Source organism: Hypomesus nipponensis, chromosome 27 (genome assembly GCF_054491055.1).
Source record: "Hypomesus nipponensis isolate SF chromosome 27, ASM5449105v1, whole genome shotgun sequence".
NCBI classification, from domain to species: domain Eukaryota; kingdom Metazoa; phylum Chordata; class Actinopteri; order Osmeriformes; family Osmeridae; genus Hypomesus; species Hypomesus nipponensis.
In genome coordinates, this window is record NC_140387.1 from 2559044 (window position 1) to 2586438 (window position 27395).

The 27395-nt window shown below is 44.5% G+C and overlaps 4 protein-coding genes across 7 annotated transcripts; 2 read left to right on the forward strand and 2 right to left on the reverse strand.

Annotated features, from left to right (window-relative positions):
• Positions 1–31: 31 nt before the first annotated feature.
• ska1 (spindle and kinetochore associated complex subunit 1) lies at positions 32–3956 on the reverse strand. 3 transcript variants are annotated; one of them, XM_084693255.1, is made up of 7 exons: positions 3884–3941; positions 3269–3361; positions 3012–3136; positions 2815–2912; positions 2095–2232; positions 1338–1501; positions 32–999 (listed from the first exon to the last, which is right to left on the reverse strand). In XM_084693255.1, the coding sequence occupies exons 2-7, from the start codon at positions 3354–3356 to the stop codon at positions 851–853; spliced, it is 762 nt and encodes a 253-aa protein (XP_084549381.1). In that variant the 5' UTR covers positions 3357–3361; positions 3884–3941; the 3' UTR covers positions 32–850. The 3 variants fall into 3 exon arrangements, with proteins under 3 accessions (XP_084549381.1, XP_084549382.1, XP_084549380.1); XM_084693256.1 differs by lacking the exon at positions 3884–3941 and adding an exon at positions 3487–3869; XM_084693254.1 differs by having other exon boundaries at positions 33–999; positions 3880–3956.
• Positions 3957–4001: 45 nt separating this feature from the next.
• Positions 4002–7797, forward strand: ykt6 (YKT6 v-SNARE homolog (S. cerevisiae)). The gene is made up of 8 exons (XM_084693257.1): positions 4002–4318; positions 4531–4642; positions 4823–4905; positions 5025–5125; positions 5467–5571; positions 5860–5925; positions 6300–6401; positions 6634–7797. Exons 2-8 carry the CDS (start codon positions 4539–4541, stop codon positions 6667–6669), a joined length of 597 nt encoding a protein of 198 aa, XP_084549383.1. The 5' UTR covers positions 4002–4318; positions 4531–4538; the 3' UTR covers positions 6670–7797.
• ddx56 (DEAD (Asp-Glu-Ala-Asp) box helicase 56) lies at positions 7794–12903 on the reverse strand. The gene is made up of 14 exons (XM_084693248.1): positions 12817–12903; positions 12242–12403; positions 11938–12092; positions 11469–11639; positions 11244–11334; positions 10914–11155; positions 10439–10588; positions 9899–10012; positions 9588–9682; positions 9316–9389; positions 9112–9201; positions 8785–8890; positions 8565–8668; positions 7794–8394 (listed from the first exon to the last, which is right to left on the reverse strand). Exons 1-14 carry the CDS (start codon positions 12868–12870, stop codon positions 8251–8253), a joined length of 1752 nt encoding a protein of 583 aa, XP_084549374.1. The 5' UTR covers positions 12871–12903; the 3' UTR covers positions 7794–8250.
• Positions 12904–14461: 1558 nt separating this feature from the next.
• Positions 14462–26168, forward strand: scarb1 (scavenger receptor class B, member 1). 2 transcript variants are annotated; one of them, XM_084693698.1, is made up of 13 exons: positions 14462–14865; positions 15497–15657; positions 16973–17114; positions 17427–17630; positions 17800–17895; positions 18009–18124; positions 18401–18567; positions 18924–19042; positions 21772–21845; positions 22067–22118; positions 22398–22544; positions 23926–24001; positions 24743–26168. In XM_084693698.1, the coding sequence occupies exons 1-13, from the start codon at positions 14746–14748 to the stop codon at positions 24754–24756; spliced, it is 1488 nt and encodes a 495-aa protein (XP_084549824.1). In that variant the 5' UTR covers positions 14462–14745; the 3' UTR covers positions 24757–26168. The 2 variants fall into 2 exon arrangements, with proteins under 2 accessions (XP_084549824.1, XP_084549825.1); XM_084693699.1 differs by lacking the exon at positions 23926–24001 and having other exon boundaries at positions 14466–14865.
• Positions 26169–27395: the final 1227 nt, after the last annotated feature.

Consider the following 27395-nt stretch of genomic DNA (forward strand, 5'->3'; position numbering starts at 1 on the left):
TCATCACATCTAGCATACTAGCAAAGTTTGGACATTGATGAACAGTATTTTTCACAAAACACCGACAATCACGTCTTACCAGGAGTGTGAAAGCATGTGACATGGCTCTTCTCTAGCTACTGGGTGAAGCGCCAGATACAATGTGTCTTAACTATCACTAAATGTTATACTTCATGAGGTGAAGTATAACTGCAGTCAGAAATAATTAACTTTGAAAACAGAAGCACAGAGAGAAGGGTAATTACAGTAAACTATTTGCTGCCTTATAAGGCAGACAAAGATAGACTTTATAAGGTTTTAACACCAGTGCCAAATAAGAAAATATAGCTGTCTGGATTAGAATAATTGATGTAAAACCATGTTTAGAAATGACAAGATAACCCTAGAAATCTGAAAAACAATTTCACAAATACATTTATTTCTGACATATTACAGAGCAGTTATAGTTACTTTTACCATCACATGGATACTATAGTTAGATCCAATCATCTTTGATTTTCAGATAATACTTCTCACACAACCCAAACGTTTAAAAATCTCCCCACCCGTCCCGAGTCTCCCTCAGTTTCTTTCTCCTTCTCTCTGCATCTATCTCTCCTGCTCTCTCTCCTCCTCTTGCGGCCTACAGCAGGACGTAGCGTGTGATCCCTCCTCCTCCTCTCTCTCCTCCTCTTGCGGCCTACAGCAGGACGTAGCGTGTGATCCCTCCTCCTCCTCTCTCTCCTCCTCTTGCGGCCTACAGCAGGACGTAGCGTGTGATCCCTCCTCCTCCTCTCTCTCCTCCTCTTGCGGCCTACAGCAGGACGTAGCGTGTGATCCCTCCTCCTCCTCTCTCTCCTCGTCTTGCGGCCTACAGCAGGACGTAGCGTGTGATCCCTCCTCCCCTGAGCTCGCGGAGCCGTTGGCAGTGACGAAGCATGTTCAGGATGCCCTGGAAACGCTTGTCCACCTTCAGCTGAGTGAACTCCTTAATGTCGGCCTCCACCACGAAATGCTGACCTTTCGGAGAGAAATACGCGTGTGAGTTAGCGAGACACCGTCCTTTGATGCAAGAGCCGGGACACCGTGTCAGACAGGTGAATGATTCAACCGTTGCTACGGCAAAGATTCAGCTAAGCATTACTACCGTCACGCAACCCGTGCATACAAAGCAGGTTGCATCACCTGTTCCAAACCACACCCTCAGAGAGAGTGTCTATATTTAATACCTGATAAAACTGGGAAAATAAGCAACAGTTTTCTTTTGAAGGAACATTTCGCAATGAAATTCCTATGGAAACTTTTCTAAAAAATGTACAGAAACTTCAAACCCCTTGCGACCCCTTCACGTTTCCTACCTTTCGTGTCCTTGGTCTCTTCATCCTTGAAGCGCTGGTGAAGCTTGCGCGTGGCGTTGTTCATAGTCTTCTGCTGGAGGATCTTGTATTTTCCCGTCACCGAGGCGTTAAGGCTCTGCACGGCGGCGTTCAGCTGGTCGAACGTCACGCGGCCTTTCATGTACCTGGAGGGGCACAGTGTGGGCAAGTGGCACGGAGGAAAACTGAACTCAGGGTTTCCCGCAGCACTCTGCAGTCAAGGCGGCCACCTTGATAACACGCCTGCCTCCTTAACTATGAGTTTTTTCCGTTTCTTAATAAGCAATATCGGCCGTGTTACTCTATCCAGTTTTCTCCCTTTCATTCCAACGGCAGTCTCCCTTCTCTGCCCTAACTAACCAACCCCCCGACCCCCCCTCCCCCGGTCCGTCAGCAAACCCCACCCTACCACCTTGACTAACACATTTTCTGCGGGAAACCCTGAAACGGAAACAAGGCCGTCTAGCCCTAGGGGGTAGGTAAGAGAAAGTGAAAAATTGACAAATATGAGAGTGCATCATGAAAATGTGGGTATGAATATGTTTTTATACAATATAAATACTGGTATAGGGGGTACTTGGATGTGGAAATCAAGACATGGGGGTTCTAAAGCCCAAAAAAGATTGAGAACCACTGGTCGAGACGGTGTTAGCAGTGAGTAGTCTTTGCTAATGTGAAGTTTGAGGATATATTCAGTGTACATAATGCGTGTTTGGGGATGACGATGAGAAGGACTCACTGAGGGATGTTCTCATATTCCGTTATGGTGATGAACGGCATCTCTCTGATGTGGTTTTTGGAGGTCTTCCTGGGGTTCTCCGGCTGAGGAGGGGGTGCATCCGAGGTTCCAGTCTGACACACGGCAGGCGCGTCTCCACTGAGACACGACGCAAAAGACGAAACACAGAAGAAGAACTAAGTCCTCCAGTCGCTGTTGGCCTCTTCGACAAGGCCAAGGGCTCACACTGACTCCAAACACATTGCAATTTGCACTAAATTACACAATTTGTATCTTTTGTAATATTTTTTGGGTGTTGTAATATTTGTATTTTTATATTGAAAGTTATGGCTACTTTATAGTTTATTGTATATTTTATTTTAATTCTAAATCCCCTTAGTATTTCCTGGACTATGTACCTTTAGTATAGTTAGACCACATATTTACGTTTTTAAGATTCCTATATGTTTAATGTATGCACCTTCCTAACCAAAGTAAATTCCTTGTCTGTGCAAACTTTCATGGAGATTAAAACCCTTCTGATTCTGTAGTTGGAACACTGACACAGTTCGCAGATGTTCAGAAACACACTATCGCTCTCACTAACAAAACCTATATGGCCACTTCAGCACGAAAACATATACTCTACATGAATTCAAATGCATTTATCCAAGCGACGTTTAAAGAGTGCGTGAAGTATATAGTATGTGGCGTAGTGTGTATAATACCTAGCGTGCTTACATGACTACTGGCTGTCCCTTCCTTGGCATATGTGTGGGCATGTTATCCTTCAGATGTTTCCCATTTCTCATGTCCTCTTTGAAGAACTCCTCAAGCTCCTGTGAAATGTCAATCATTAACGGCATCAGAAGACATTTAATGAACGGAAATACTTTGAAATAATTCGTCTGGGATAGATGGAGCGATGAAAGCCATACCTTCAAATGCGTCAGGAGGTCTCTTTGACGACCAATACATTTCTCAAACTGATCAAGGAGGCCATCTGTTGCCACGACGCCTTGCCCAATTTTCCTAAGAATAGGACCCTTCTCCTCATCTTTCGCTGAATGTTCAAAGAAAACAAAATACATTTTATATGACCTAACATAGAAAAAGTGCAAAGCGGATGAATGTCAGTTTTACATCAAATAAACAAGGCATGCTTCCATCAGTATCAGTAAGAAAGCCAGTATACCAATTATTCTCAGTTCCAAGACCCGTCTTATGGCTACAATCCTATCGTTTATATGCTGGGTTACGGCTTCTAGCTCGCAATGACTCATTGTCCCTGAAATGAAAAAAAAACATTAATGGATTTACTTTGTGCAACCGAGTAACCGTCAGAAGTCGTATTTGTTTCGTGCTTTTGTGCCTCCATGGACAGTTTTAGGCAGATTCAGTATCACCTCTCACCAGATTCAGCAACCCGATCAAAACACCAGTGAAGACATCAAATGATGGGGCATCAAAATATTAGGAAAATTTAAAACGACCTCTCTCCTCCTCACTTTTACTCCCTTGCTCAACATAAGGTACACTAGACTATTCACATATTTAGCTAACTTGTCTAGTAGTAGGTACCCACTACAAATGGCAGTAGTTGAATCATGTCACTCCTGGGAACTAGTTTAGTACTGTAGCCTAGCTACACTGCAGTAGCAGCGAGAAATTACGAGAAACAAAAGCAGTATTCAACGTTACTGTACTCATAATGTGACAGAATGCATATATAAATGGATAGCTTTGCAGATGGCGAAACAACTGAAGCGTATGAAAGTTACAAGTTGTGTTACCCAGTTTACTTACGTACGGTGTTGTTACGGTCCGTCTTGTTTAGCTCCGCGCCAACGTTCAAATCCTCCGGTCAGTCAAACGAGTTACAACTTCCTGTCATGCGCAAAATGTACGGACAAGCGGCTATGTGGCTATTCCATAATGCTATTGGAAGTCTTGTACATAGCTGAGCTTGCTAGGTAATCACAACGACAGCTTTAGCGATATAAAGTTATTTCAATTTGGTTTGTTGTTGAAAAAGACTACCTTGACGCGAAAATATTTGTTATCGAATTATTTAATCTACCGAAACACCCGTCCCAACAAACGAAGTATTTCCCTGAAACTCCACAGGTAGCTATTGTTACGTTAGCTTACCCACAAGTTTAGCTACTACCCGCTAGCGCTGTCTCAGTTGGTCTTACTTTCGGGATAAAACAGCTGGTCAAGTTTGGAAAGAGAAAAGAACAAGGTACGTACATTTTGATTAAAACAGATAAGCTACGTGTTTCGTGTACCAGTTAAAGTAGTTCTAGCTTTCCCAGTGCTACTGTCATATAACTAGAGAACACTGAGTTACATTAATAGTAAATACACACGAACTCATCAGCTGGTTAAAACGCTGACTGAAAAAATGTAGCTGTCAGCCAAGTTGTTTTAAGCATTCTCTCCCTGTTGCTTAAGAAAACAGAATGAAACTGTACAGTCTGAGTGTGCTATACAAGGGGACCACCAAGTCCAACTTGCTCAAGGCTGCTTATGACCTGTCTTCCTTCAGCTTTTTCCAGCGGTCTAGGTGAGTCTTTAAGTCGTGTCTCCTCGCCAAATTAATTTTAATGAGTTGTAGTTGACAAATTGCTCCAAGTGTCGTATGTTGTTATCGGTAGCATATGGCATTTTGCGATCATATTCTGGTCTTTTGGATGATGGGTAATTTATCCGACACATACTCATTCTTTTGATTTGTATGTCTCAGTGTTCAGGAATTCATGACATTCACCAGTGCACTGATCGTGGAACGTTCATCGGTTGGCAGTAGAGCTTCTGTCAAAGAACAAGGTTTGTGAATTTGACTGTCGAAAACACGCAATGTGTTTTGCAGCAGGCGAACGCAAAGCGGCAATCGAACCCAGGACCTTGCTTAGTCTAAAAGTCCGTGTGTATGTGTGTTCTCTCAGAGTACCTGTGTCATGTTTATGTGCGGAATGACAACCTGGGAGCAGTGGTGATTGCGGATGGAGAATACCCCTCGAGAGTCTGTTTTACCCTGCTAGACAAGGTAAGACTTGACGTTTTCACTTCTCAACAGACAACTGAAGGGGCTATTCTAACTGAAGGCTTATGTGACAACCAAAGGTGTTATTATGTCATGGTCATGTGATTTGGCATTACTGTTGCATAGAACTTCTTACAGGTCTTTATCGGGAAGCCATTAGGAAGCACAACGTTTATTTACAGATAAACATGTTCTATATATAGCATAAATCTATCTCAAATTGTTGACAAAGCAAGGACTTACAAAGAAAAGAGCGTTAAGAGATTATAATTATGCATGCTGTGTGACCAAGGCAGTAGACTCCTCCTCCAAGTCCTCTAATGCGCTGATCTCTTCTCTCCCAGGTCCTAGAGGAGTTCTCCAGGCAGGTGGGCAGTATTGACTGGCCTTCTGGATCTCCTGACACCATCCAGTACACAGCCCTAGACAGCTATCTGGCCAAGTACCAGGTACCACATTTACATTTAGTCATTTTAGCAGACGCTCTTATCCAGAGCGACTTACAGTAAGTACAGGGACATTCCCCCCGAGGCAAGTAGGGTGAAGTGCCTTGCCCAAGGACACAACGTCATTTTGCACTGCCAGGAATCGAACCAGCGACCTGCATGTGCTTCCATTATATCTAACTCCATCTGTATTCATCTTTACTTTTCTATATATTTCCATATATATACTCGAGAGTTCAAAACAACGTATTAGTATGTGAACAAGCTCCCTGCGGTGTTTGTGTTTTATAGAATCCCAGAGAAGCGGACGCCATGAGCAAAGTGCAAGCTGAACTGGACGAAACCAAAATCATTCTGGTTGGTTTGCTTTGACGTAAACAGTAAACAGTGTGGTTCCCAGGCCTGGTGGTGTGTTTGGTCGGCTGACGGCCCTCTCTCTCTCTCTCTCTCTCTCTCTCTCTCTCTCTCTGTCTGTCTCTCTCTCTCTCTCTCTCTCTCTCTGTCTCTCTGTCTCTCTGTCCGTCTCTCTCTCTGTCTCTCTCTCTCTCTCTGTCTCTCTCTCTGTCTCTCTCTCTCTCTCTCTGTCTCTCTCTGTCTCTCTCTCTCTCTGTCCGTCTCTCTCTCTGTCTCTCTCTCTCTCTGTCCGTCTCTCTCTCTGTCTCTCTCTCTCTGTCTCTCTCTCTCTCTGTCTCTCTGTCTGTCTCTCTCTCTCTCTCTCTCTCTCTCTTCAGCACAACACTATGGAGTCTCTGTTGGAGAGAGGGGAGAAGCTGGATGATCTGGTGCAAAAGTCGGAACACCTGGGCAATCAGTCCAAAGCCTTCTACAAGACCGTAAGTACAATATCCTTTCAGATGACATTTCTTCATTTCACTCTCCAGGTGTGAATATGTAACCGTACCATCATACAGACAATTTCTAGTTTTTCTTCGTTTTCTGTGTAGGTTGAATCTCTGACGTTGACCCATTGGGCAACTGTGAAGCCCTTTGTGATATTGATTGTAAAGAGAGTTAGTTGCAAAGTCTGACATCCTCTCTGTGTGTGTGTGTGTGTGTGCGCCCCAGGCACGGAAGCAGAACTCTTGCTGCAAAGTCATGTAGAGCTGCTGGACGTATCTGCTCCTCCTGGACCCTCCTCCTGTCTCACTACTCTCTCCCTCCCTGGTCTCCCTCCCTGGTCTCCCTCCCTGGTCTCTCTCCCTGGTCTCACTGAACATGCCCTGAGTCAGCAGGGCTGTGTGAGGAACAGAGAGGGTCAATCTCAATGTTGGTTTCCAGTAGCTGTATGTCCTCATGTGAAAGTGAGGGTTCAAACTGTAGACTGATGGCTTTCACCTTGCTCTGTCTCTGGTTTTAACTCCCTGTTTTTGAAGACACTCCAATGTCCTGTGCTTTGATTGGCTGTCTCGTTGAGCAGCGCGTGTGTGGTTGTCAAACTGTGAGTTGATAGGCTGCGTATGTCAAAGCTCTGTGAGGGATCTTACCCCAAAGATTACCCATATCTGTCTAATGGCGATGAGATGTGATGGTGGTTTGTTCAGTATTGCATTTGGGATTCAATTAAGTGCTGTTCATTGAAAATAGTGGGATGATCAGTTGTGTAACCAGTTTGTAGAACAAAATGAATGTGACTTGATCGCGAGGTGCATCAAGCTGCTACTGGCTGAATTCTAGACATTCCTGATGTTGTGAAAGTACACGATTTAGAAACCAGTTGCCTTCTGCGTACATGCAGAATGACGTCTGAAGCCTTAAATGTGTGAGTGTTTTACATGAATTAAATCTGGGCCGTATTGAGTTCATACATGTGAGAAATGGTTCAAACAAGGCGATGGACATTTCCCAAGACCTGAAATGTAAGATGAGTGTTTGGTTCTTTGATCACATTTATTATGCAGACAGCAACAGTTGTATACTAAATGGTAATGTTTCTTAAAGTAGTCTTTCTATATCTGTATAAATGAGGGGTTACCTTGTTAAACTCTAATTGTTCTGGCAGGCCTATCTACCTATCTTTGTGCCTTCTTTGTTTAACGTGCCACATTTTCTACATCTACTCAATATAGCCATCAACAATGGAGTATTCACCAGAGTACAAACCATACATGGAGAAATGTTTGCTTTATCTTCTACTTCATTTCAAACGTTCTCAGTCCTCTTACCCATACATTGTATTACAAGTGAAACAATTTGAAATTGTCATTACGATTAAATAAATTATTCAATTGATACTATATTTTTGTTTTATTTTCTTCAAAAATCCAAAGCGATTCTCAAAGAATTGAGGCGAGATACATTGACAAATAACTAATACACATAAGAGCATGTATTATTTTATACAAATGTGAACCATTTAATATTAATTACAAAATCTGTAATAGCAGACTCTCTCAAACAGAGCACAACTCTGAAAACAGCATCGGAAACTCCGTCAGGACAGAAACAGAGAACCCGGTCTGAGGCTGAGACAGAACCGACTGTCCGGCGTCACACAGAGTCCTTAGTGATTCAAACATGCTGCGCTCACAGAGAAAGGCACTTCCAAACAAAACATTTCCAACTCAACACCAGGCGACCGATCCGACGGGTGACCTTCTTCCTGGTGGACCTTCAGCCTCTGACGGAACGGAGGTCCATCATTGAGTTTATATTGAAAAGTCCTTTATTGGTGTACACTGAAGCCTAGTGTTTGCCGGCCTTGGCCCCTCGACCAGCCCCTTTACTTGCCCCTCGACCAGCCCCTTTACTTGCCCCACGACCAACCCCTTTACTGGCTCCTCCGGTGAAGCGGAAAGTCTTCAGGGGATTCTTGCCTCTGAGGTTCTTCTGCAGGTGACGTGAAAAGGAAGGGTTAGGGTTGGGTCATGGTATAATGTCACACCACACACATTTCATTTTTACATTCAACTTACAGACCACACATCACTTCCAAAAAAGAAAAAAAAAAAAAAAACGACAACATATAACATTTGTTTCCCCCCAAAAATTATACTCACTTTAAAGGGAGTCTTTATGACACCTGCTGGTTTTGGTTTGTCGTTTCTCCTCTTCTTCCTCTTTCCCAAGAAAGAGTTGGCCACACCCCTCAGCATTGGTGGAACTGAGAGAGATCAACAACATTACTATAGCTGTTTCACGTGTGTCATTTATATTTAAGTCCTTCATTATGCTGAATATTTGGTTCTGTGGTTTTTACATGCATCAGTCATGTCTTACTGAGGTAATCTGGGACGTTCTTCAGGTGGGGCTTTATGATAGCAGGGTGCAGATCTTTGTCATGTCTCAGTAACTGCAGATCTCGAGGATTGTCATCAAAGTACGTCTGTGAGGCGACAGAATCAGTGTCAGCAAAAATCATCACTTACAAAACATCATCTATTAGGCTGGAGAAGGAGACAATCAACTTAAATTTGTACAATTCACAAGCTCATACTATACAACTGCAGAAAGCATACAGCAAAAAAAAAAAAAAAGAAGTGTTTATGGTGTTTTCAAACTCTGGTAATCTACAATCTATAGCCATGCTCGTTTCATTACACCCACCTTTAGTTTCTCTGAGTTGAGCAGTTCTTGTTTGATCTCTTTCAGTCTGGCCTCTCTCACTGCCTGCTTGGTTACCGACCGCATGGCGTCCTAAACAGAAACACACAGAAGGCTTGTTTGTAGAGTACAGGAGCTGAACACCTCACTGGGACAGTGAGATAATCGAAACGCACGCCTGTGTAGTTAATCCGTAACGTCACGTACCCGACACCTGTACCTGAAGCCCTCGATCTCCTCCATCTTGAATCCAAAAGGCTTCACGGCGGATTCAGCGTTGTCTGACAAGAGAAGATCCAGTCAGCCCGTCAGCTGGAACAGCTGAGACCACCGTCACATTCCTGACTCTCCTATTTGTTTCCAGCTAAAGGAACTTGTGTGTGTCTGTGGTGTCTCTCTGTGGTGTCTCTCTTGTCTGTCTGTGGTGTCTCTCTTGTCTGTCTGTCTGTCTCTCTGTGTGTGTGTGTGTGTGTGTGTACCTCCAGTGAGGGCGTCCTCCACCTCCTTCAGGAGCGCCAGCTGTGTGTGAGTGACGAAGGTGAGCGCTGAGCCCTGGTTGTCTGCTCGGGCCGTTCTGTGAGAGGGCACAGACCAGGACAAAGTCTTTTACTTTATCAAGACATAAGGAGTCATTTCATGAAGAACTCAAATCTGCACACGAAACAAGATTTTTCTCAGCCAAGATGAAAAAATTTTGACCGGATTAGAGTAGCCCTAGAAATCATCTCAATCACATCACTTGAAATTTTTAGTAGCCTTCGTTTATATTTCAGAGTGCAGATGAACTTACCGTCCCACTCGGTGTATGTAGGACTCTACTGAATCGGGGAAGTCGAAGTTGATGACGTTAGCGACATTTTGGAAGTCCACCCCTCTGGAGACTCCATACTCCTTGTCCTTGACTCTGCAAACAGCGACATCCAGAGGTTAACAAGCAGTCCACTCCAGACGCAAAGAGTTGCTACCTCCTGTTCTTTTAGGGGCGCAAAACCACTCCTCAACCGAGACCACACACTAATCGTGCTCAAATAAAACAATTAATGTACAGGACCTTAGGTAACTAAATGACACACTATTTGCTGACTTTTCAGTTACATTACATTTAGTCATTTAGCAGACATCTTATCCAGAGCGACTTACAGTAAGTACAGGGACATTCCCCCTGAGGCAGGTAGGGTGAAGTGCCTTTCCCAAGGACATGTCATTTTTTCACCGTCGGGAATCGAACCGGCAACCTTCTGATTAGTAGCCCGACTCCCTAACCGCTCAGCCATCTGACTCCTCTGACTTCACCCCCCTCATTTCCTGTCCAGGATGAATCATCTCATACCTTCCTCCTTTCCCTGCGTTTTTCTTCTTCTTCTTCTTCCCTTTCCCGTCGGTGGTCTGTGCTGCTGCGGTGGGATCAGCTAAACCCTGCTCGTCAGTGGCGATGATGTAATCGTAGAAGCCCTGGTTGAACTGAGTGATGATGTGACACCTGGAGAAGGAGGAAGCATGGAGGGGGACGGAGAATCAGAGAAACGTCTTATCTGATCTTTTTTTTTTTTTTTTATATATATATATTATAGATATATGTATACAAATATATAAATAGAGAGAGATATTTTGGGGCATTTTTGTGGGATCATTGAACAGAAACGGTTACAGAGATGTCGTTAGAGACAGTTATAAACATGCAGAAATGACTTCAAGCAGGGATCAAACCCGGACCGCTGCATTGCTGCCTCAGCACATGTGGTTCGCCCTCCACCCGGTGACCCACTAGGACCTTTATCCATCCACCCCACCTAGCCTCCCCTTACCTTGACTGGACGGGCAGCTCAGAGTTGAGCACGCAGGCTGGTATGCTGAACTGCTCCAGGAACAGTTTGAGTCTGTAGCACCTGTCCACCGCTCCCACAAACACCAGGGTCTTCCCCTGCACCAGGTGCAGCTTCAGCAGCGTGTATATCAACAGGAACTTCTCCTCCTCCTCACACTGCACGCTGTACTGCTGCAGCTGGTTGCTGTCTGGGAGCTGGGAGCCTTGGAGCTTGAGGATCACCTAGGAGATGGGAGGGGGGGACAGGTTAGGAGGGGAGGGGGCCAAACCAAGACAGACGCGGGGGGTGCGTGTTAAGAGTTCCTCTTACAGGGTTATGCAACACCAGCTCCTTCAAGGCCTCGACATCCTCACTGAAAGTGGCAGACATCAGGAAGGACTGGTAGATCTTAGGCAGGTGACTGCGGCGGGGGACACAAAGTAGAGAGTATGCGTCAACAGACCGACTGGGTGATAGAATGGGACTCTGTGTGTGTGTGTGTGTAGTTTGAGCATGAGCGTGTGTCTGTATACACCTCACGTGTGTTCCTCTCACCATAGCAGGCTCTTAATGTCGGCCTCGAAGCCGAAGGAGAAGAGCAGGTCCGCCTCGTCTATGACCAGGGTCTCCAGGGACGAGTGCAGGACCAGGTTCTGGGCTTTCAGGTGGGCCAGGACACGAGACGGGGTCCCTACAACCACGTCAGGCTTCTCCATCAGGATAGGCCTGCCCACATCAACAGCCAGCATCAAGCACAAATTAGACGATTGAATCATTTTTGATAGCTGTGAGGACAAATATAATTAAGTAGTCTGAAAAGAACCTGAGAATTACAAACAGTGCATCATGTCTACCATACCATAACCGTGGTTTCAAAAACTGTGAAATATTGTGGCAATACTGTGAAAACAGTTTTATTGGAGGTGCTGTAACATCAGAATTTCCCTCCGAGCATAAATACAATTAGCTCTGTCTGTCACACAAGCTTTTAGAACTGCCCCCGGGGTTGTTCCTGAAGACTGACCTCTGGGTTGACAGATCAGCCTTGCCCGAGACGTCAGCCACTCGGACATCCCTGGCGCAGAAGGCCGTCAACTGACGAATCATAATCTGAACCTGCTGGCCTAACTCTTTCGTTGGCACCAGGATTAGAGCCCTCACGGCCTGCTCGCGGACATTCTAAACGCAAGAGCAACAACAACAAGTATTAGCGCAACCACGTAAAATGTCCACGCTGAAATGTCACTTTTACAAGAACAAAGCATGCATCGCTCCTCCGGTGTCTTTATCGAAATGTTTCACATGATGTCTTGTCGATAATGTCTCACCAATTTAGAGGCAAGGATCCGCTGTATGACAGGAACGGCGTAAGCAGCTGTTTTACCAGACCCAGTCCTGGCTCGAGCCAGAAGGTCTTTTCCTTCTAAAGCCAGAGGGATGGCTCTTTCCTGGATCAAAGTTGGTTGAGCCCAGCCCAAGTCTGCGAGCGCCTGAGTTAAATCATTACAAAAATGGCAATACATGATATAACACATCATACCTACTGTGGTTACATCCTTTTAGCTGAGCCTTATGTTGTGTCTAGCCAGTAACTTTTTGGCTAGCTAACAATGGAATGTAGGTTAACCCATTTAAACCGGCGAGTCATTGCACACGTGTAGGGTTTAAATTGGCGTCGCTTGGTGTTCATTTAGGCTTGTATCATTAAGTAATAGTGATTTGAATCGCTTGCTTTAGCTAGCTAGCTGACTTGCTAATTGTAGCTGGCGAGCTAGCTAACGAGCTATGCCTCATTTTAAAAGCCAGCCGTTTAATCTGCCTCTTTCTCTTTCCGTAGGTTAATGTTTTTAGTTTCCATAATTAGGTGGACAATTTCGCCACAATGACAGGCAACACTTTTTACCTTTAAGAGGCGATCATCCAAACCCATTTCATGGAACTGCAACTTGTCAGCCATCTCTGTAGCTTTCACACGTGTTTCGGTCGCTTTAATTTGACGTAACAGCGACGTCGTGGATGCAGGAGACAATCGTGTTTAAGTATTTTAAAAGATATAACGACGATGCTTTGTTTTGATTTATCGATAAGAAACTGTGATGAATATGTACTTAAAAAAATATATTTTATGTATTTATATATAATGTCGTTATAATTATTTTGTGCACGCGCAACCTATTTAGGAAGATAGGGGGCGTTCTACGGCATCCGACGGGCCAAGGGGCCAGCTGAGACCGTAGAGTTGGCTGAGACGGTCATATTTGGGGTTTCTAGTTTGTCGGCTGAATTAGGTTGATCAGCCTCTCTGCTACAGTACCGGAGGTGCGTCTCGAACGTTCACTTCTCCCGTCCTTCCTCCCCTCGATCACAACTGAATCAATCACAAAAAATAAGGATGCGATAGGCTATAATTATTGAGGATATGCATAAATGCGAGTCTGCCATTAATAATGCAATTAATAATTGCTTCCAAGTCTCATTGCAGGATCCACTGTGTCATGTGTGAAGTTGTATAAGCTGCCTTGTGACTTGGAAGTAGGAATCACATGTGGAAGTGAAAACAGCGGTCGAATAAGTGATCGGATACATGAAATTTATATTCTACATAAATGTTTCTTTCAAAATCGAAATAGGCTGCAATGCCTATACTGCGGCATCCATAGCCTGTGTTCGGCCCTATAGCCTACTTTTTGTGTATCAAATAAATAGTTTGAACCGATCCTAACGGAACTCTTGGGCAGAACCCCTTGTGATTGAACTGCATGTGTTTAAAACTGGGGTGTGCGTGGGCATTATTATTTAGTGTGCCCTCAGAATGCTTGCATAAGCATTTAGACAGGAAGACATGTGACAGTAAACTTGTTCCAGACTCAATTAACCTTTCAAACAACAAGTCCTGCTTTGACGCTTACAGCGTAGTACAGAATCGGCAATTTCACAGAGATTGTCAGATGACCAACTGTCTTAGTAAATTGACTTCTTATACCGTCTGTTCCCTCCAACTTGCGGATGGGTCATGAGTATGCTCACTGAAAGTAAAGCCCTTCATCACCCAAATTTACCAAGTCTATGGATAAAGATGTGGTCGGCTCTGTGAATATCAACCCTAATCTGTGGTTTAGTGTGCGATTGTCGGTTTTCTAAATGGCCACCCTACTTCCATTTTAAATAGCAGACTAACAGTAGGAATCATTTTAAGGACATTTCTGCTCACATGGGATTCTTTTTCATTTTTTTTTTACTCTAACCCATTTTTCATGGGTCCTTCTCAGCGACCTGCAATGAATGAAGGTTTGAGGATTCAAACGTATTCTTAGAATTCTTATTAGTCAATTTTTATTAGGTTCGAAGCCTAGGTGGGCTAGTCTTATTATCATTCTACATTTAGTTGATCTTATAATAGCCTATCCTATGTGTTGTTGTGTAGCACAAATACAACGTGTCAGACCTGTTGTTGCACAATTACATAAAACTGTTACTTGAACTACTCAGCGAGCCCTTTTCGACCCACAGACTACATCTCCCATAAATCTCTGCGCACCGGAGGTGTGGCCAAATCACCTTAATAAAAACAGCTACTGGAGCAATTTGGACCATCTGGATCCAAATCATTGAGGTTAGACCCTCTGTTTAAGTGGGAGCGTTAGGGAAGGCTTTTCGACATTGAAGTGGCAGTGGCAACTCAAATTACTCTGTCGACTTTGACTCCTGCCGTGCCAGTGTCAAACGATACATTGCTCCGAACAAAGCCGTGGACTTCATCCATTACAGTTTGTGTTTTGTTATCAATTGTTATTGACTTGAACTTGTTCGAAGACTCGGTCAATCAGTGATCATGGTTGTGAACAGAACGAAGGTGGCTGTTGGGTTTTTAGTCGCAGGAATTCTGACAGTGGTTTTTGGGACAGTTCTTGTGTTTGTTGGACCAGTAATTATTGACGACCAAATTGTAAAGGTAAGTCAAATAGGGACTACCGTAGCTACTATGACTTTTTAGTATAGAATGTCTTTTTACTAACCTTTCGCATAATTTTCTCAATAGTTCCATAACAGGATATTGTGGTCTTGATTCACCGTTGCATTGTCTGATTTCTTATGTAGTAATTGAGTCAAATGTACATGGTAGCCAAGTAATCTCAGTCTAGCTACGTTTAGAAAACCATTCACTCTAATCCACCTATACGTTTTGCTGTGGAATGAGTTGCCTTTAGGGAACTGATAGATTGACACTAGAAAGTCGCTAGGCTATAAAGAAACCCAGAGACATTATGGAAGACAAAGTTATGCAAGCGTTAAGGGAATAGGCTTTTAAATGTTGAATTTATTAGGGCTACTTGTTTTATCCTGCAGTTTTGCTGCTCAGTCACTAACACCAATTACAGCTCAACGCAACGTTCTGACCATTGGTTTTTATTTTGCATTGCTTTTTATAATTAAAAGCACACTAACCAAATGTGTTTTCTATCAATTTGTTAACTAAAAAGTGACCCAGTGATTTTCATGTAATACGATTTCAAACTTTGTTAAAATACTTTGTTAAAACTGTCGAGATTTACTCCAATTGTTCTGCTCTTTCTCTCTGATAGAATACAGTGATTGACCCGAGTAATGAAATGACATACACGATGTGGAAAGATGTCCCGGTTCCCTTCTTCATGTCTGTTTATTTCTTCAACGTTCTCAACCCTAAAGAAATCCTCTTGGGAGAGAAGCCTATGGTGGAACAGAAAGGCCCCTATGTATACAGGTGACTGCGTGCAAACCACATACCCAAACCTGTTAGGCAAACCCTGGATAGGTAGCGCAGATAAAACATATTTGGTTTGGCTGGAAGTAGCCTGCTAAATGAAAGCAATGTTAACCCAATTCCCGATGTTGATTTCCCACTTGAAATTTCATTCCGCTTATCTAACGAGGCAATTGGCGTTGTGTGGGTTGTTGCGCGAGTTCAGCAGTCTTGAGAGGGAATTCGTGCCCTGGCAGCAATGAACATGCAGACCCTGATCCATGTGTCTGGTCCCCGTACAGAGGAACTGGCTTACTCCTAACCTGGGGCTGTACATACCATCTGCTCTAGGAGAAATCTGACCCAAGTGGAAGGAGGAATTGAATAGAAATGTCCAGGGTCTTTAGCTGTAAAGCAAACGGTTTAGCTGTTTGCTTCCCCAACGCTGTTTACAGCAAGAATGGGCAGACGGCATGCTTGCTTGCCTCACAGTTGGTGTTGGGTTACTTGCAGATGCTATGCAAAGAACTGTCATCCCCAACATTCACCTCAGACAACGGACCAGGAATCGGTTCACAAATGTTTCAGTCTAATTATTGTCGCTTGGACTTGAATACACTCATGCACCTGTTCAATATAGAAGCTTCTTCCCTGTCACAGCTGTGTTGGCTAGGCTCCTGACATTTACCAAGTTTAGTTACAGTTTATGCTAAATAGTCATCTTTGCACGTTTTTAAACAACTGTTGACCTGTGCTCTGTCAAGTTGGCATGTGGAATTTGGGTGTTGCTGGCTAATGTAAATAATTTAAACTGCTTTCAAGAACTCCATATGTACAGCGTCCCTTTTGCACAAGTTCTCCAAACGGGTCGTAACTCAGAGGGCAAAGGTCTGTGTCTTGTACCGTAACCTAATGGTATATGTACCATTTCGTTTTGGGTTGATGGTGGTTTTGACTGAAGGTCCATACAGTACCCTGTATGTAGGTCAACACTGTGGAAACCAGAAGAAGGGTTCTGGATTTCTGGCTGTGTGCGTGGAAGCGGGCATATGGAGTTGACTTGGTGGGCTTATTGTTACACTTGATTAGAACATCATGGATTCTTGGGATTTTAACGAAAGCCCTTAAACTCACAATTGTACCACATGGCCACATGCTGAATTCAAATGAGATGAGAGAATACTTTTCTCCAGTTCTGTTCTACTTTCCCTCCCTCGCCCCGTCCATTTAAATTTATTCCCCTCTCATTCCACACAGTTCAGCCATCCTACTCTTGAGGGAATATATGCTTACAGAATTGGAAAACATTTTTAAAGCAAGATTTGTGTCATTTCAGGAAGCGTATCCAGAAGGAAAACATCACTTTCCATGCCAACGAGACAGTGTCGTATCTGGAGTATCGATCCTATTACTTTGAGCCCGACATGTCTGTGGGGAATGAGTCGGACGTGGTCACCATACCCAATATGTTGGTGTTGGTAAGAACCCAAAACACACCTTGAAATTGTTATACCTAGCTTCTGTTGAATACATGTCAAACTTAGAATAGCCCTTGTTGTTTTCTTGTTTGCTGAAAAGAGTTAGACCCTTTTTAGCTCTGTCAATCTTGTTTGTGTTGACTACCTTTTTTTGTTTTGTTTTCATAGCCAGGAAATGTAACACTTGTGTCCTTGAGTCTCTGTAACTGGTCATCCACTTTTCTTGCGTCTCCAATGCACCCCCCCCCCTTTCGGTATGTGCTTCTTCTGTGCCATTTATCACCTCATTGTTCTCCTCCCTCCCACCAACAGGGGGCAGCAGTCATGATGGAGAAAATGCCTTACGCTGTGCGCCTGATGATCAGCACCACCTTCAAGACCTTCAACGAAGGGCCCTTCTTGTCCAAGCCGGTGGGTGAGTTGATGTGGGGATACGACAGCAAGCTGGTGGATTTCCTCAACAAGTGGCTTCCGGGAATGCTGCCTTCCAGCGGCAAGTTCGGCCTGTTCTCAGAGGTGAGTGACAAGGGACATCGCTTTCAGTTTCTCTTGTCTTGCGCTCGCTTGGCGGGTGACGAAAGCAGGTGTCGGGTTACAAGCTCGCTTTTCCACGATTTGGTGTTAACTCGTGTCAATGTACAAACTAAAAAGTAAACATCCTGTATTTTTGATTTCCCTCCCTCAGTTTAACAACTCTAACACGGGTCTGTTCACCGTTCACACTGGCAGGGATGACATAAGGAAGGTCCATAAAGTGGATTCGTGGAATGGTTTAACGACGGTGAGGCATTAAGGCCGACTTAACAGAAGATAAGGCCTCTCTAAACGAGTGTTTAGACGTAGATAAGGAAGGTAGTGTGGCGTTGATGTGGTTTTCTCGGTCGCCCTGCTCAGCTGCCTTACTGGAAGACCCCTCAGTGTAACATGATCAACGGGACGGCGGGACAGATGTGGCCCCCTTTCATGACCCCGGAGTCCACCCTCCCCTTCTACAGTCCAGACGCCTGCAGGTATACATGGGACTCGGGTGGCTGAGCGGTTAGGGAATCGGGGCTAGGTTGCCGCTTTGATTCCATGCCAAATGACGTGTCCTTGGGCAAGGCACCTGACCCTACTTGCCTCGGGGGGGGGGGGGGGAAATGACCCTGTACTTACTGTAAGTCGATCTGGATAAGAGCGTCTGCTAAATGACAATGTAAATGCTAAATGTACACACACTCGCATCTGGACACTCCTTAAACTGTCTCTTACACCTCTCATACTTGCTCACTCCTGTCCTATTTGAGGTCCATGGAGTTGGTGTACCAGCGTCCTGGGGTTATGAAGGGGATCCCCCTGTATCGCTTTGTGGCTCCCACAACCCTGTTTGCCAACGGAAGCGATTATGCTCCCAATGCAGGCTTCTGTCCCTGCCGGCAGTCTGGCATCCTCAATGTCAGCAGCTGCAGACAAAGTGAGTGTGTGCACACACACACACACACACACACACACACACACACACACACACACACAGGGACAGTTGAAGGAGTTCTGTAACCAATCATGGGTTTTCAACAAACAATAGACATTGTATTGTATGCATATCTAATATTGGTCAAGTGGAGCCGATACAAAGATTCATGAAGACCAAGTTGACCCTTGATTTCACCCGGTTTGGTATTTGCATAAAATTTTATTCAGTGGGCAGACACTTATCTAAAGCAGTGGTGTTTTTTTTGTAGTGAATGCTTTGAAGTGAAGATTGGCGATCTGTGTTTTTAACCAGGCACCAAAACGTCTCTTTTCCTAATGTGTGTGTCACTTTCTCAGACTCTCCGGTGTTCATCTCCCATCCTCACTTCTTCAACGCTGACCCCGTCCTGCAGAGCTACGTCCATGGCCTCCACCCCACAGAGGAGAAGCATGGACTCTTCATAGACATCCACCCTGTGAGGCGCTCACACACACACACACACACACACATCCACCATCCACACTTGCGCGCTACATCCCAGAACCAGCTGTCCTGGGGAAATCACATTGATCTGTCAGACCATATTCTAATTGGGTTTGTCAGTCCAGCTTAGAAGATAACATGCATCGATGAGGTCATTCAGGATAATGACCAGCTGATTGGGTAAGGGTTATAAATGCCTGATTGGAATTGCTTAAGTCCTACAAGCACAGACTTATTCCCATTTCTTTTGGACTAGTGCAATCAACTTTTTGTTGAATCCGTTCACAGATCCAGGGTACAGATTGGCTTTATAGTTGTGATGATGTAACTGTGATGGGCCTTAAGCTTTACCTAACCCCACGAGCGCAGATGGGACGTCAGTCATATGATGCATTTATAATTATGCGATGGTTAAATGCGTTATGCACTCCTAAATGGGGAAATGAGGCTTTTTTAAACGACTTATCTAAATTGGTTGCGTAAACATGGGCTCTTATCAGATCGGTTGTGGATCTTATCTGAGTTGAGATTAGTTGGTTTTTTTTTTTGTCCAGTCATGGTTCAAAGGATTGAGGTGGATAGATACCTGGAAATATTTAGTGCTCTACATTAACCCATGCACAGACAGATGAGAACACTCAATCATAGCATACCTGACTTGTTTAAATTTGCACGAATGCCCTCCCAGTCAATTCAAGTACAGCAACTTCCTAGAAACACTTTGGAAGATGAATGTGTCCGGTGTGAAACTACAATCCATTAATATCAGATTGGCTCAGTGTGTAATTAACTGAATGGCCACTAAACAAACTGACCATAAAACAAAGCTGTAATGTTTTGATTGGGCCTTCAGGGTTGGGCCCTGGAAGGAATTCTGTTTTTTTTTGTTTTTTGATTTTTGATCATTTGTGCCCTTGAGACAAGTGGCATGTTAATGGTTGCTCTGCATGTACTGTACAATATAATTTAACATCATACTCGCATTACATTTAGTGTTTAAGCAGACGCTCTTATACTGGGCGACTTACAGTAGGTACAGGGACATTCCCCCGAGGCAAGTAGGGTGAAGTACCTTGCCCAAGGACACAACGTCATTTGGCACAGCCGGGAATCAAACAGGAAACCTTCTGATTACTAGCCCGATTCCCTAACCGCTCAGCCACCTGACTCCCTACTGACTCCCTACTGACTCCCTACTGACTCCCTACTGACTCCCTACTGACTCCCTACTGACTCCCTACTGACTCCCTACTGACTCCCTACTGACTCCCTACTGACTCCCTACTGACTCCCTACTGACTCCCTACTGACTCCCTACTGACTCCCTACTGACTCCCTACTGACTCCCTACTGACTCCCTACTGACTCCCTACTGACTCCCTACTGACACCCTACTAAGGCCTCTGTGAATTTTGCCGCCATGCCAAAATGTTTACATAACCTCAGTCATGTTTGCCATATCGTTGGGAAGCTAATCAACTTATAAGATCTTAATCATGATTCTGGGCTCTGGGCCGTTCAGCTGCAGGCAAACCCTCTACCACTTGTTCCAACTGCTCAGGCCTGTTGCTGGTTGAGTTATAGTTATAGGGAGTTATTGCATGCACACCTGCAGTCCTAATGCAGGCATCACTCCCAGGTGAGTGGATTACGCGTTCTAGACTTGAGGAATGCGATCCAGGAGGGAGGCGTCCCCAGGGTTGGGTTAACAGTCTGGTGCTAAAACACTGCAGGAGACCACTGGTCCTCTCAGGGGAAGATCGAGGCTCAGCATGGGCCAAGCCAGAACCACAACTGCTGAACAGTTTATCCTCAGATTGTGTTGACGATGTAGAGGCGGGGGCCAAGTTGTCTTTTAGATGTCAAGCCACACGTCATCAAATTGTTAGGCTACGTTTTGTTTCAGCAAAATCCTCCCCCATCGGAACGGAATTGCAGGGCATGTGTTAAAGGAACATGGTGACCCATTTTTCTTTTGGCAAGCAAATGTTCAATTACTGAATTGTTTCAGTCTGGTACATGTCAGTAAGGAGTTTCATAGCGTGTAAACACAAGACACAGCCAGTATTTCACTCCCCTGTTCCAGTGACGAGATTCAACTGAGGGCCAGTCCTAGATCTGCAGCCTCAGCCTGGGCTGGAGACTCTCCTTGAGCCTTCATCAGTCTAAATAACCCCCCATAATGGCCATTTTCAACCAGCGGGTGTAAATGTGTTTTTGCTGACACTCTGGACGTCTAACTGCTTATCACCAGTATTCAAATCTCTTGGCTGATCACCAGTAAATGAGTAGCTTCTGTACATAACCAAAACAATCTCACCTGAGAACCTTGACAGCAGGTATGTTTGTCCTGTGTGGCAGTCATGGCTAAATGTCTGATTTACCTTTTTTTATTATCATTTCTCTGCAATATAGGAGGACCAAGTATAAAATGGGTGTTTATTCAGCCACCTTCCTCCACACGATGACACTGGGGCAGAATATAACATGCAGAGAATCTGGTGGTTCACACTGTTTTTTTTAAATTGTTTTTTGTTTGTTTTTTAAACTACATTTGTTAGCCATGTTACTGAACACTGGTGATTTGTCAAGCTTGAAGGCAAGTGGACAGAAGTTTGTGGAGGACCTCCAAGACATGCAAGCGATATCTCTTTGGAAAAGAGAATCCTTTCTTACTCTTGTCTGAGTCCTAAAGTATACTGTGTTTCCCCCCCCCTTCAGGAGACGGGCGTCCCTCTGAATGTCTCCATCCGTCTGCAGCTCAACTTGTTCATGAAGACCGTTTCAGGAATCACGTAAGGCAGCCTACCTCCACTCTGATCTACCAAGCCCTCAACCTTCCTCTCACCCTCGCCATACCCCTAATGTTGTTTGGACCCTAATCTAATCTCCCGCAAGTTTACAACGACTCCACTATCAGCTGCCATGATTTGAGAACCTGCAGGACCAAGGGTTCTGCAGTCCTGGTGTGTGCTGGTTCTGTTGCGCGTGTGTGACCCTGTCTTTGTCCCTGCAGCGAGACTGGGAAGATCTCCGATGTGGTGATGCCCATGATCTGGTTTCAGGAGGTATGTGTACCACACACTTGTCATGGGAGTCGGGTGGCTGAGCGGTAAGGGAATCGGGCTAGTAATCAGAAGGTCGCTGGTTCGATTCCTGGCCGTGTAAAATTACGTTGTGTCCTTGTCCCAAGGGGGGGGAGAATGTCCCTGTACTGACTAAGTCGCTCTGGATAAGAGCGTCTGCTAAATGTAATAATGTAAATGTCATTACATTTGCCTAACCTAGCTCTCTAATATAGCCACCTCTGGACCTTTGTCTGTCTGTCTATCGTCTGTGTCTGTCAGAGTGGATACATCGATGGTCCCATCCTGGACACGTTCCACACTAACCTGGTGGTGTTACCAGCAGTGATGGAGTACATGCAGTACACCTTCATCGGCCTGGGCCTGGTCACTGTCCTGGGAGCTATACTGCTGGGACTTGGACACAAGGTAGGACTGTCTCCACACGGCATGGACTGTGTTTGAAGATGCATGTGTGTGCTCAGGCCTTGTGCATGTTTTAGTGTAACAGCATTTGGATGCTCTTCGCTATGGACGGATTGCCACTACTAAACAAGTGAGAAGAGAATGACCGGAAGCTGTCATTGGTTTGTGTTTTGACAGTGCCGCATGCATTTACTAACTAGTCCTCCTTGACAGTCGTCTGCTACAGATGCTCACGGACCTTGTAAGAGACACTAGGAGACTCGGGCAGTAGTGGATCTTTGACTGGCAGTGATGGCTCTGTATTCACCAGAAGCGCAAGGGGCATTGAGAGGTCTCTTCAAAGCGATAGAGCAGTGATTAAAGGGTTGTGTAAATACTGCTTGTCCGGAACTGTGTTCTAGTGTTTATCTATGCGTTAATGTATAGTGTGGTATTGGAGATTTGTATTGGCTAAGATGGGGGTTTATCAGTGAAGGAGGGACCAGCTGATGTGTTATGTTAGTACCTATTTAATGTCAACACCTTATGGTGTGACTTGTTATCTAGTTCAAGGTGGGTTTATTGTAGACTTGGATATATAATCAGACATTTTCAGATGTGACGGAGGGTGAAGTCCGAATGTGCTGCTTTCTGTACCCACTGGGATTCAGGATTGAATGTGCTTCTCTTGCAGAACGCCAAGTCGGCAGCAATCGAGTCTACAGTTATACAGAACCCTGGGGTTTGTCACTAGCCCCGCCCTCTCGTTCCCCCCCCCCCTCAATCTTCCAAATCAGGAAGTGTTGAGGAATATGATTTGCCTGAACAGATTCTCATCTGTGTTGATTCTGAGGTAGTTTGTTCAGACCTGAGGTCTGGAGATCAGTGGTGGTTGAGTTTCTCACACGTCGCTCTCCAGAATTGGAGCACCCTCCCCTGATTGATACAGCCCATTGCAAGCATCCGTGACTTCACTGTGACGATCGAATCAAGATCAGTCCATTAAGTTCCTAATCGATTCCCAAGCAGATGTGGGAGTTTTGGTTGTTACCAGAAATGTGATGGTTTCATCTCGTCTCCTCCTGAGGCAATATCCTGTTGGGATTGGATGGCGACACTGATTAACTCTCAATCCCATTCCCAAGTCCAATTTGATTGGTCATGATTGTCCATAAGGGGTGTACCCTTAACCGATTGCATGTGTCCTCTGCATGGCCATCTTGAAATCCAGCATTTAAATCGGAACACCTTGCACTGCATGAACACACACACACACACACACACACACACGCATCTGACTGAAGGATGAGCCACCAGCCTAAACCAACCCTGACCCTACACGACTCCAATCACCCTCTGATTATCTGTGGCTTCTCCCATTGGTTGATCTCTGGTTATCTTCCAGGCGACCGATAAAGACACTGTAAATGCCAAAGAGGCCCATGAAACTCAGAAGGACAAATTTATCATGAAAGACACAGGTGGGTGTAAGTACACACACACACACACACACACACACACAAACGCGGCGCGGATCACATTTGTCCTCCATCTTCAAAACGGCTTCATGGATTTGGACAACTCTAATTGCAGTTTGGGTCTCCATTTGTACCATAAACATTTTATTCTACTGAACCTTTCAGCTGAGACTGTCTGTCTTAACTTGGTTAACTGATCCTTAAGTTTGTGTTTTTTTACACAATCTTGCGTCAATAAATGGCCTCCCATCAACCCGTCCTCCAATTCCCTGGCTAATCGTTATCACCGGTGGAGGAATGAATGTGTTTTCAGGGGATTTCCTGCATAAAGTCACACAGGCTACAATGATTCTCCATCTCACGTGCAACTGTTCAATTTGGCTGTATGCAGTGGTTTGAATGTGACTCGTGACAGCGGTGTTGAGCATCTCAACTGCCACACACCTACTCTGTGGGTTTGGCCTTGTCTGTTCCCTACGAGGTCACATGTAAACGTTTAACAGCTGTGCTGGATATCTTTAGATTCTCAACTTGTTATCAGTCTTTTTGTTGTCAAGACCGGGCAGAGACTCTTCAGAGGGAGACTGTGGAAGATTTGTTTTCAGCTTGTTTGGGATGACCTTGTACTGTGTTTGTTTTTTTTCCCCTCACCAGTAACTTCCTGTAATATTATTTTTGTCCTGACTCGTGGCCTTCCGCCCCTGCGGTTCCTTATGGGTTCTCTCTTTCTCCTAATCCTGACAGATCAAACCATGTGAGACGCTCCTGGATGCCAGTGTAGACACTTCACCCAGCGAAAAGACCCCTCTCCTGCAGGGTGATGTGGACTGAGACCCCAACGCCACTCGCTCGTGCACGTCCACACACATGAAAACAAAGATGGTGCCTTTTTTTTTTTTACAAAAGGGACTTCAACTCGTACCACTGAAACCTTCTTTACTCAGACCTCATCCAGACCGCACACCTGGGTCTGTTCAAGGCATGAGGATGTCGGACTCCTTCCTGCTGGTGTATAGAGAGAAATGGAACTTCAGACTGAGAACACGGAACTGTTATTTCCAAGGGTAGTGGTTGTAGCTTTGGAACTCTGTTCTGCTCCGAACTAGTCGGAATCCACCAGCTGCTGGCCAATGAGGAGCCACTTGCATATTATGTCACTGAGGGGATGGAATATTCTAGTGATTTGTGGGAGGTTTGGCACTTGGCAGTTTTGAATGGTTTTCTATTGGGTTAGCATCACAAATGTTTGTTGTAATTTTAAATCAAATGTCACTTGTCTACAGGCTGTTTGAAGATCTGGGAAACTTGTTTTTTTTATTGAAAAAGCAAATGTTAACATCTCATGGTTAGTGTAGGTTGTCCTGCCATATGCCTTTTTATCTGTGGTTCTGTTTTTGGAAGTGACCATTTTTGTTTGTACTTCTCCCTTAGTGCTTTACACCCTGCCTTGTAGCACCCATAGTGGCAGAATATTAGTCATATTTCTAATGTGGAGCTGGGTTTGTGCATCCAAAAATTGTCTTGTGTTTTAGATATTTGGGGCCTCCAGGGTTTTTGGTGGCATGTGTCATTCTCAGGCAAAAGCCAGAGTTAGGAGAGAACAGTACTGTAGATTTTGTGCCTTAAGACTTCAATTCAGACGAAGCGCAGTCAAAGTATTAAGATAAATAACTTGTAGGAGAAATTGGTGCGACTACCATTAGTCACACTAATTTCATTCTCGTGCAATCAGATCAAGTATTGAGTTGCCGGATATTTATGCAGCGTTCAAAATAATGTTTAATCAGAAAAAGGACTATTTCTGCCATAGTTTATATTGGGATTTGTACTAGTCCACCTATGTGCCTTTACAATGGAGTTATGGTCAAATGCATCTCAGACCTTCATCTGCCTGGTATACTGTAGTGATGCATGTTCCCTGCTTGTCATTTTTTATACCATCACTTCTAGAACACTCAATCCATTCAGATCTGGTGTAAACTAAGTATGAGGGAATTTTTGAATCTTTGACCAGTGTAATTTCATAGAGGCGCTGCATTTAAATGTTTTACAAGGGTCAAGTGTCTTGCAGGCATTTCACTGTTTCTGACAACTTGTTGGAGATATGAATGTAATGGGATACGTCCACATGATTAAAGTTTAAGATGATTAATAAAAATCTTTGTAAATACATGCATTTTAGTACAAACATTTCTGGGTCTATTTACATCTTGTACAAATGTTTGGTCCATATTTTGATGGAACACAAGGATCAAGCTCTGCAGGCATCTGACCACACAGGCTGTGTGATCACAACCTGGGGATAAGACCTTTTAAGTTTGGTTATCGGTTTGGTTGCCATGAAGCCATTGATCACGTGATGACACTGGCAACCGCCATCTTAAGTTTCTTCCTCTTTGCGGACTTGACCAGTCACCTGACCTGACCGTGATCTGCTTCGCCAGCAGAGAGAAGTGAGCCATAGGAGAGAGGGCTCACGCGTCAAATTGCATAATGGACACATGTTGGCCCATGTGTTTCTGATTAGTGTCTCAGAGACGGGTCACCACTGGCGTTGAACGTAGAGATATCAGGGCAGTTTGTGCAAGCTTCAAATTCCTATGCTCTTGAGTAATTCCTCTTGAGGTTTTGAATTATCATTTTGTACATGTGAGGTAGGTGTGATGTTATATAAGACCGTGTTGCTGATTGAGAATTCCAATTCCTCTCCCAGGTTGGTAAGGTTACGCATTTGCTCTTCTCTCTCCAGAAGTTTTTCTAGATTTTTCTACAGTCTTATTAGTGACGTCAATTAAAGAGAGCTGTATGGATGTGGTCCTGCTCTTCTCCTCAGGGGCTGCCCCCCCACCCCCACCCCCCGTTCTCTCCACCCCTCTGTCCCTGTCCAATCAGGGCTGTCCTCTTGCAGACATGAAAGGCGATCTTAGTTCAGTGCAGTATTGAAAGTTCCTTTGTAAAAGAATATGCAGTTCTGTGAAAAGACAAAACATGAATGTGTACCGAAACTAGCTACTCCAACTGTAGTTGTGCTGCAGCCCGGTGGGACATCCCAGAGGTCTACAGACTATTCAGCCTTGTGAACAGGTTGTCTTCGTATTAACGTTAAAATATTTAAGCATGTCTGGCTGTTTTGCCACTAGATGGCGCCAGTTTAATACAACGTAGATGTATGTTTGACAGTCAGAAAGAATTCAGACAACTGTCTCTTCACGTTGCTGCCTTCGGGTCACATGACCAAAAGGTTCATAACGAATCATCGTTGTGTTTACCCAATTTTACCCAATACAAAAGCAAATTTTTTTTTTTCTTTTAACCTTCGCAATGTGGGGGGTCTGAGACAGCACAACGGTTAAAGGAAAATGCTTCATTTTGTTTTTGTATGCGGTAAAGTTGTTGC

Excerpts from the sequence above, each read along its gene's own strand:
- ddx56 (XM_084693248.1), bottom strand. The coding sequence starts at position 12,870 with ATGGCTGACAAGTTGCAGTTCCATGAAATGGGTTTGGATGATCGCCTC. Across the intron at positions 10,589-10,913 it reads GAGCTGCCCGTCCAGTCAAG|GTGTCACATCATCACTCAGT; the intron begins GTAAGGGGAGGC and ends CTCCTTCTCCAG. Across the intron at positions 9,390-9,587 it reads GGAGGACGCCCTCACTGGAG|ACAACGCTGAATCCGCCGTG; the intron begins GTACACACACAC and ends TTCTCTTGTCAG.
- scarb1 (XM_084693698.1), top strand. The coding sequence starts at position 14,746 with ATGGTTGTGAACAGAACGAAGGTGGCTGTTGGGTTTTTAGTCGCAGGA. Across the intron at positions 17,896-18,008 it reads CGTGGAATGGTTTAACGACG|CTGCCTTACTGGAAGACCCC; the intron begins GTGAGGCATTAA and ends CGCCCTGCTCAG. Across the intron at positions 18,125-18,400 it reads TACAGTCCAGACGCCTGCAG|GTCCATGGAGTTGGTGTACC; the intron begins GTATACATGGGA and ends GTCCTATTTGAG.
- ykt6 (XM_084693257.1), top strand. The coding sequence starts at position 4,539 with ATGAAACTGTACAGTCTGAGTGTGCTATACAAGGGGACCACCAAGTCC. Across the intron at positions 4,906-5,024 it reads AGCTTCTGTCAAAGAACAAG|AGTACCTGTGTCATGTTTAT; the intron begins GTTTGTGAATTT and ends GTGTTCTCTCAG. Across the intron at positions 5,126-5,466 it reads GTTTTACCCTGCTAGACAAG|GTCCTAGAGGAGTTCTCCAG; the intron begins GTAAGACTTGAC and ends CTTCTCTCCCAG.
- ska1 (XM_084693255.1), bottom strand. The coding sequence starts at position 3,356 with ATGAGTCATTGCGAGCTAGAAGCCGTAACCCAGCATATAAACGATAGG. Across the intron at positions 3,137-3,268 it reads CTTGGAACTGAGAATAATTG|CGAAAGATGAGGAGAAGGGT; the intron begins GTATACTGGCTT and ends TTGAACATTCAG. Across the intron at positions 2,913-3,011 it reads ACCTCCTGACGCATTTGAAG|GAGCTTGAGGAGTTCTTCAA; the intron begins GTATGGCTTTCA and ends GACATTTCACAG.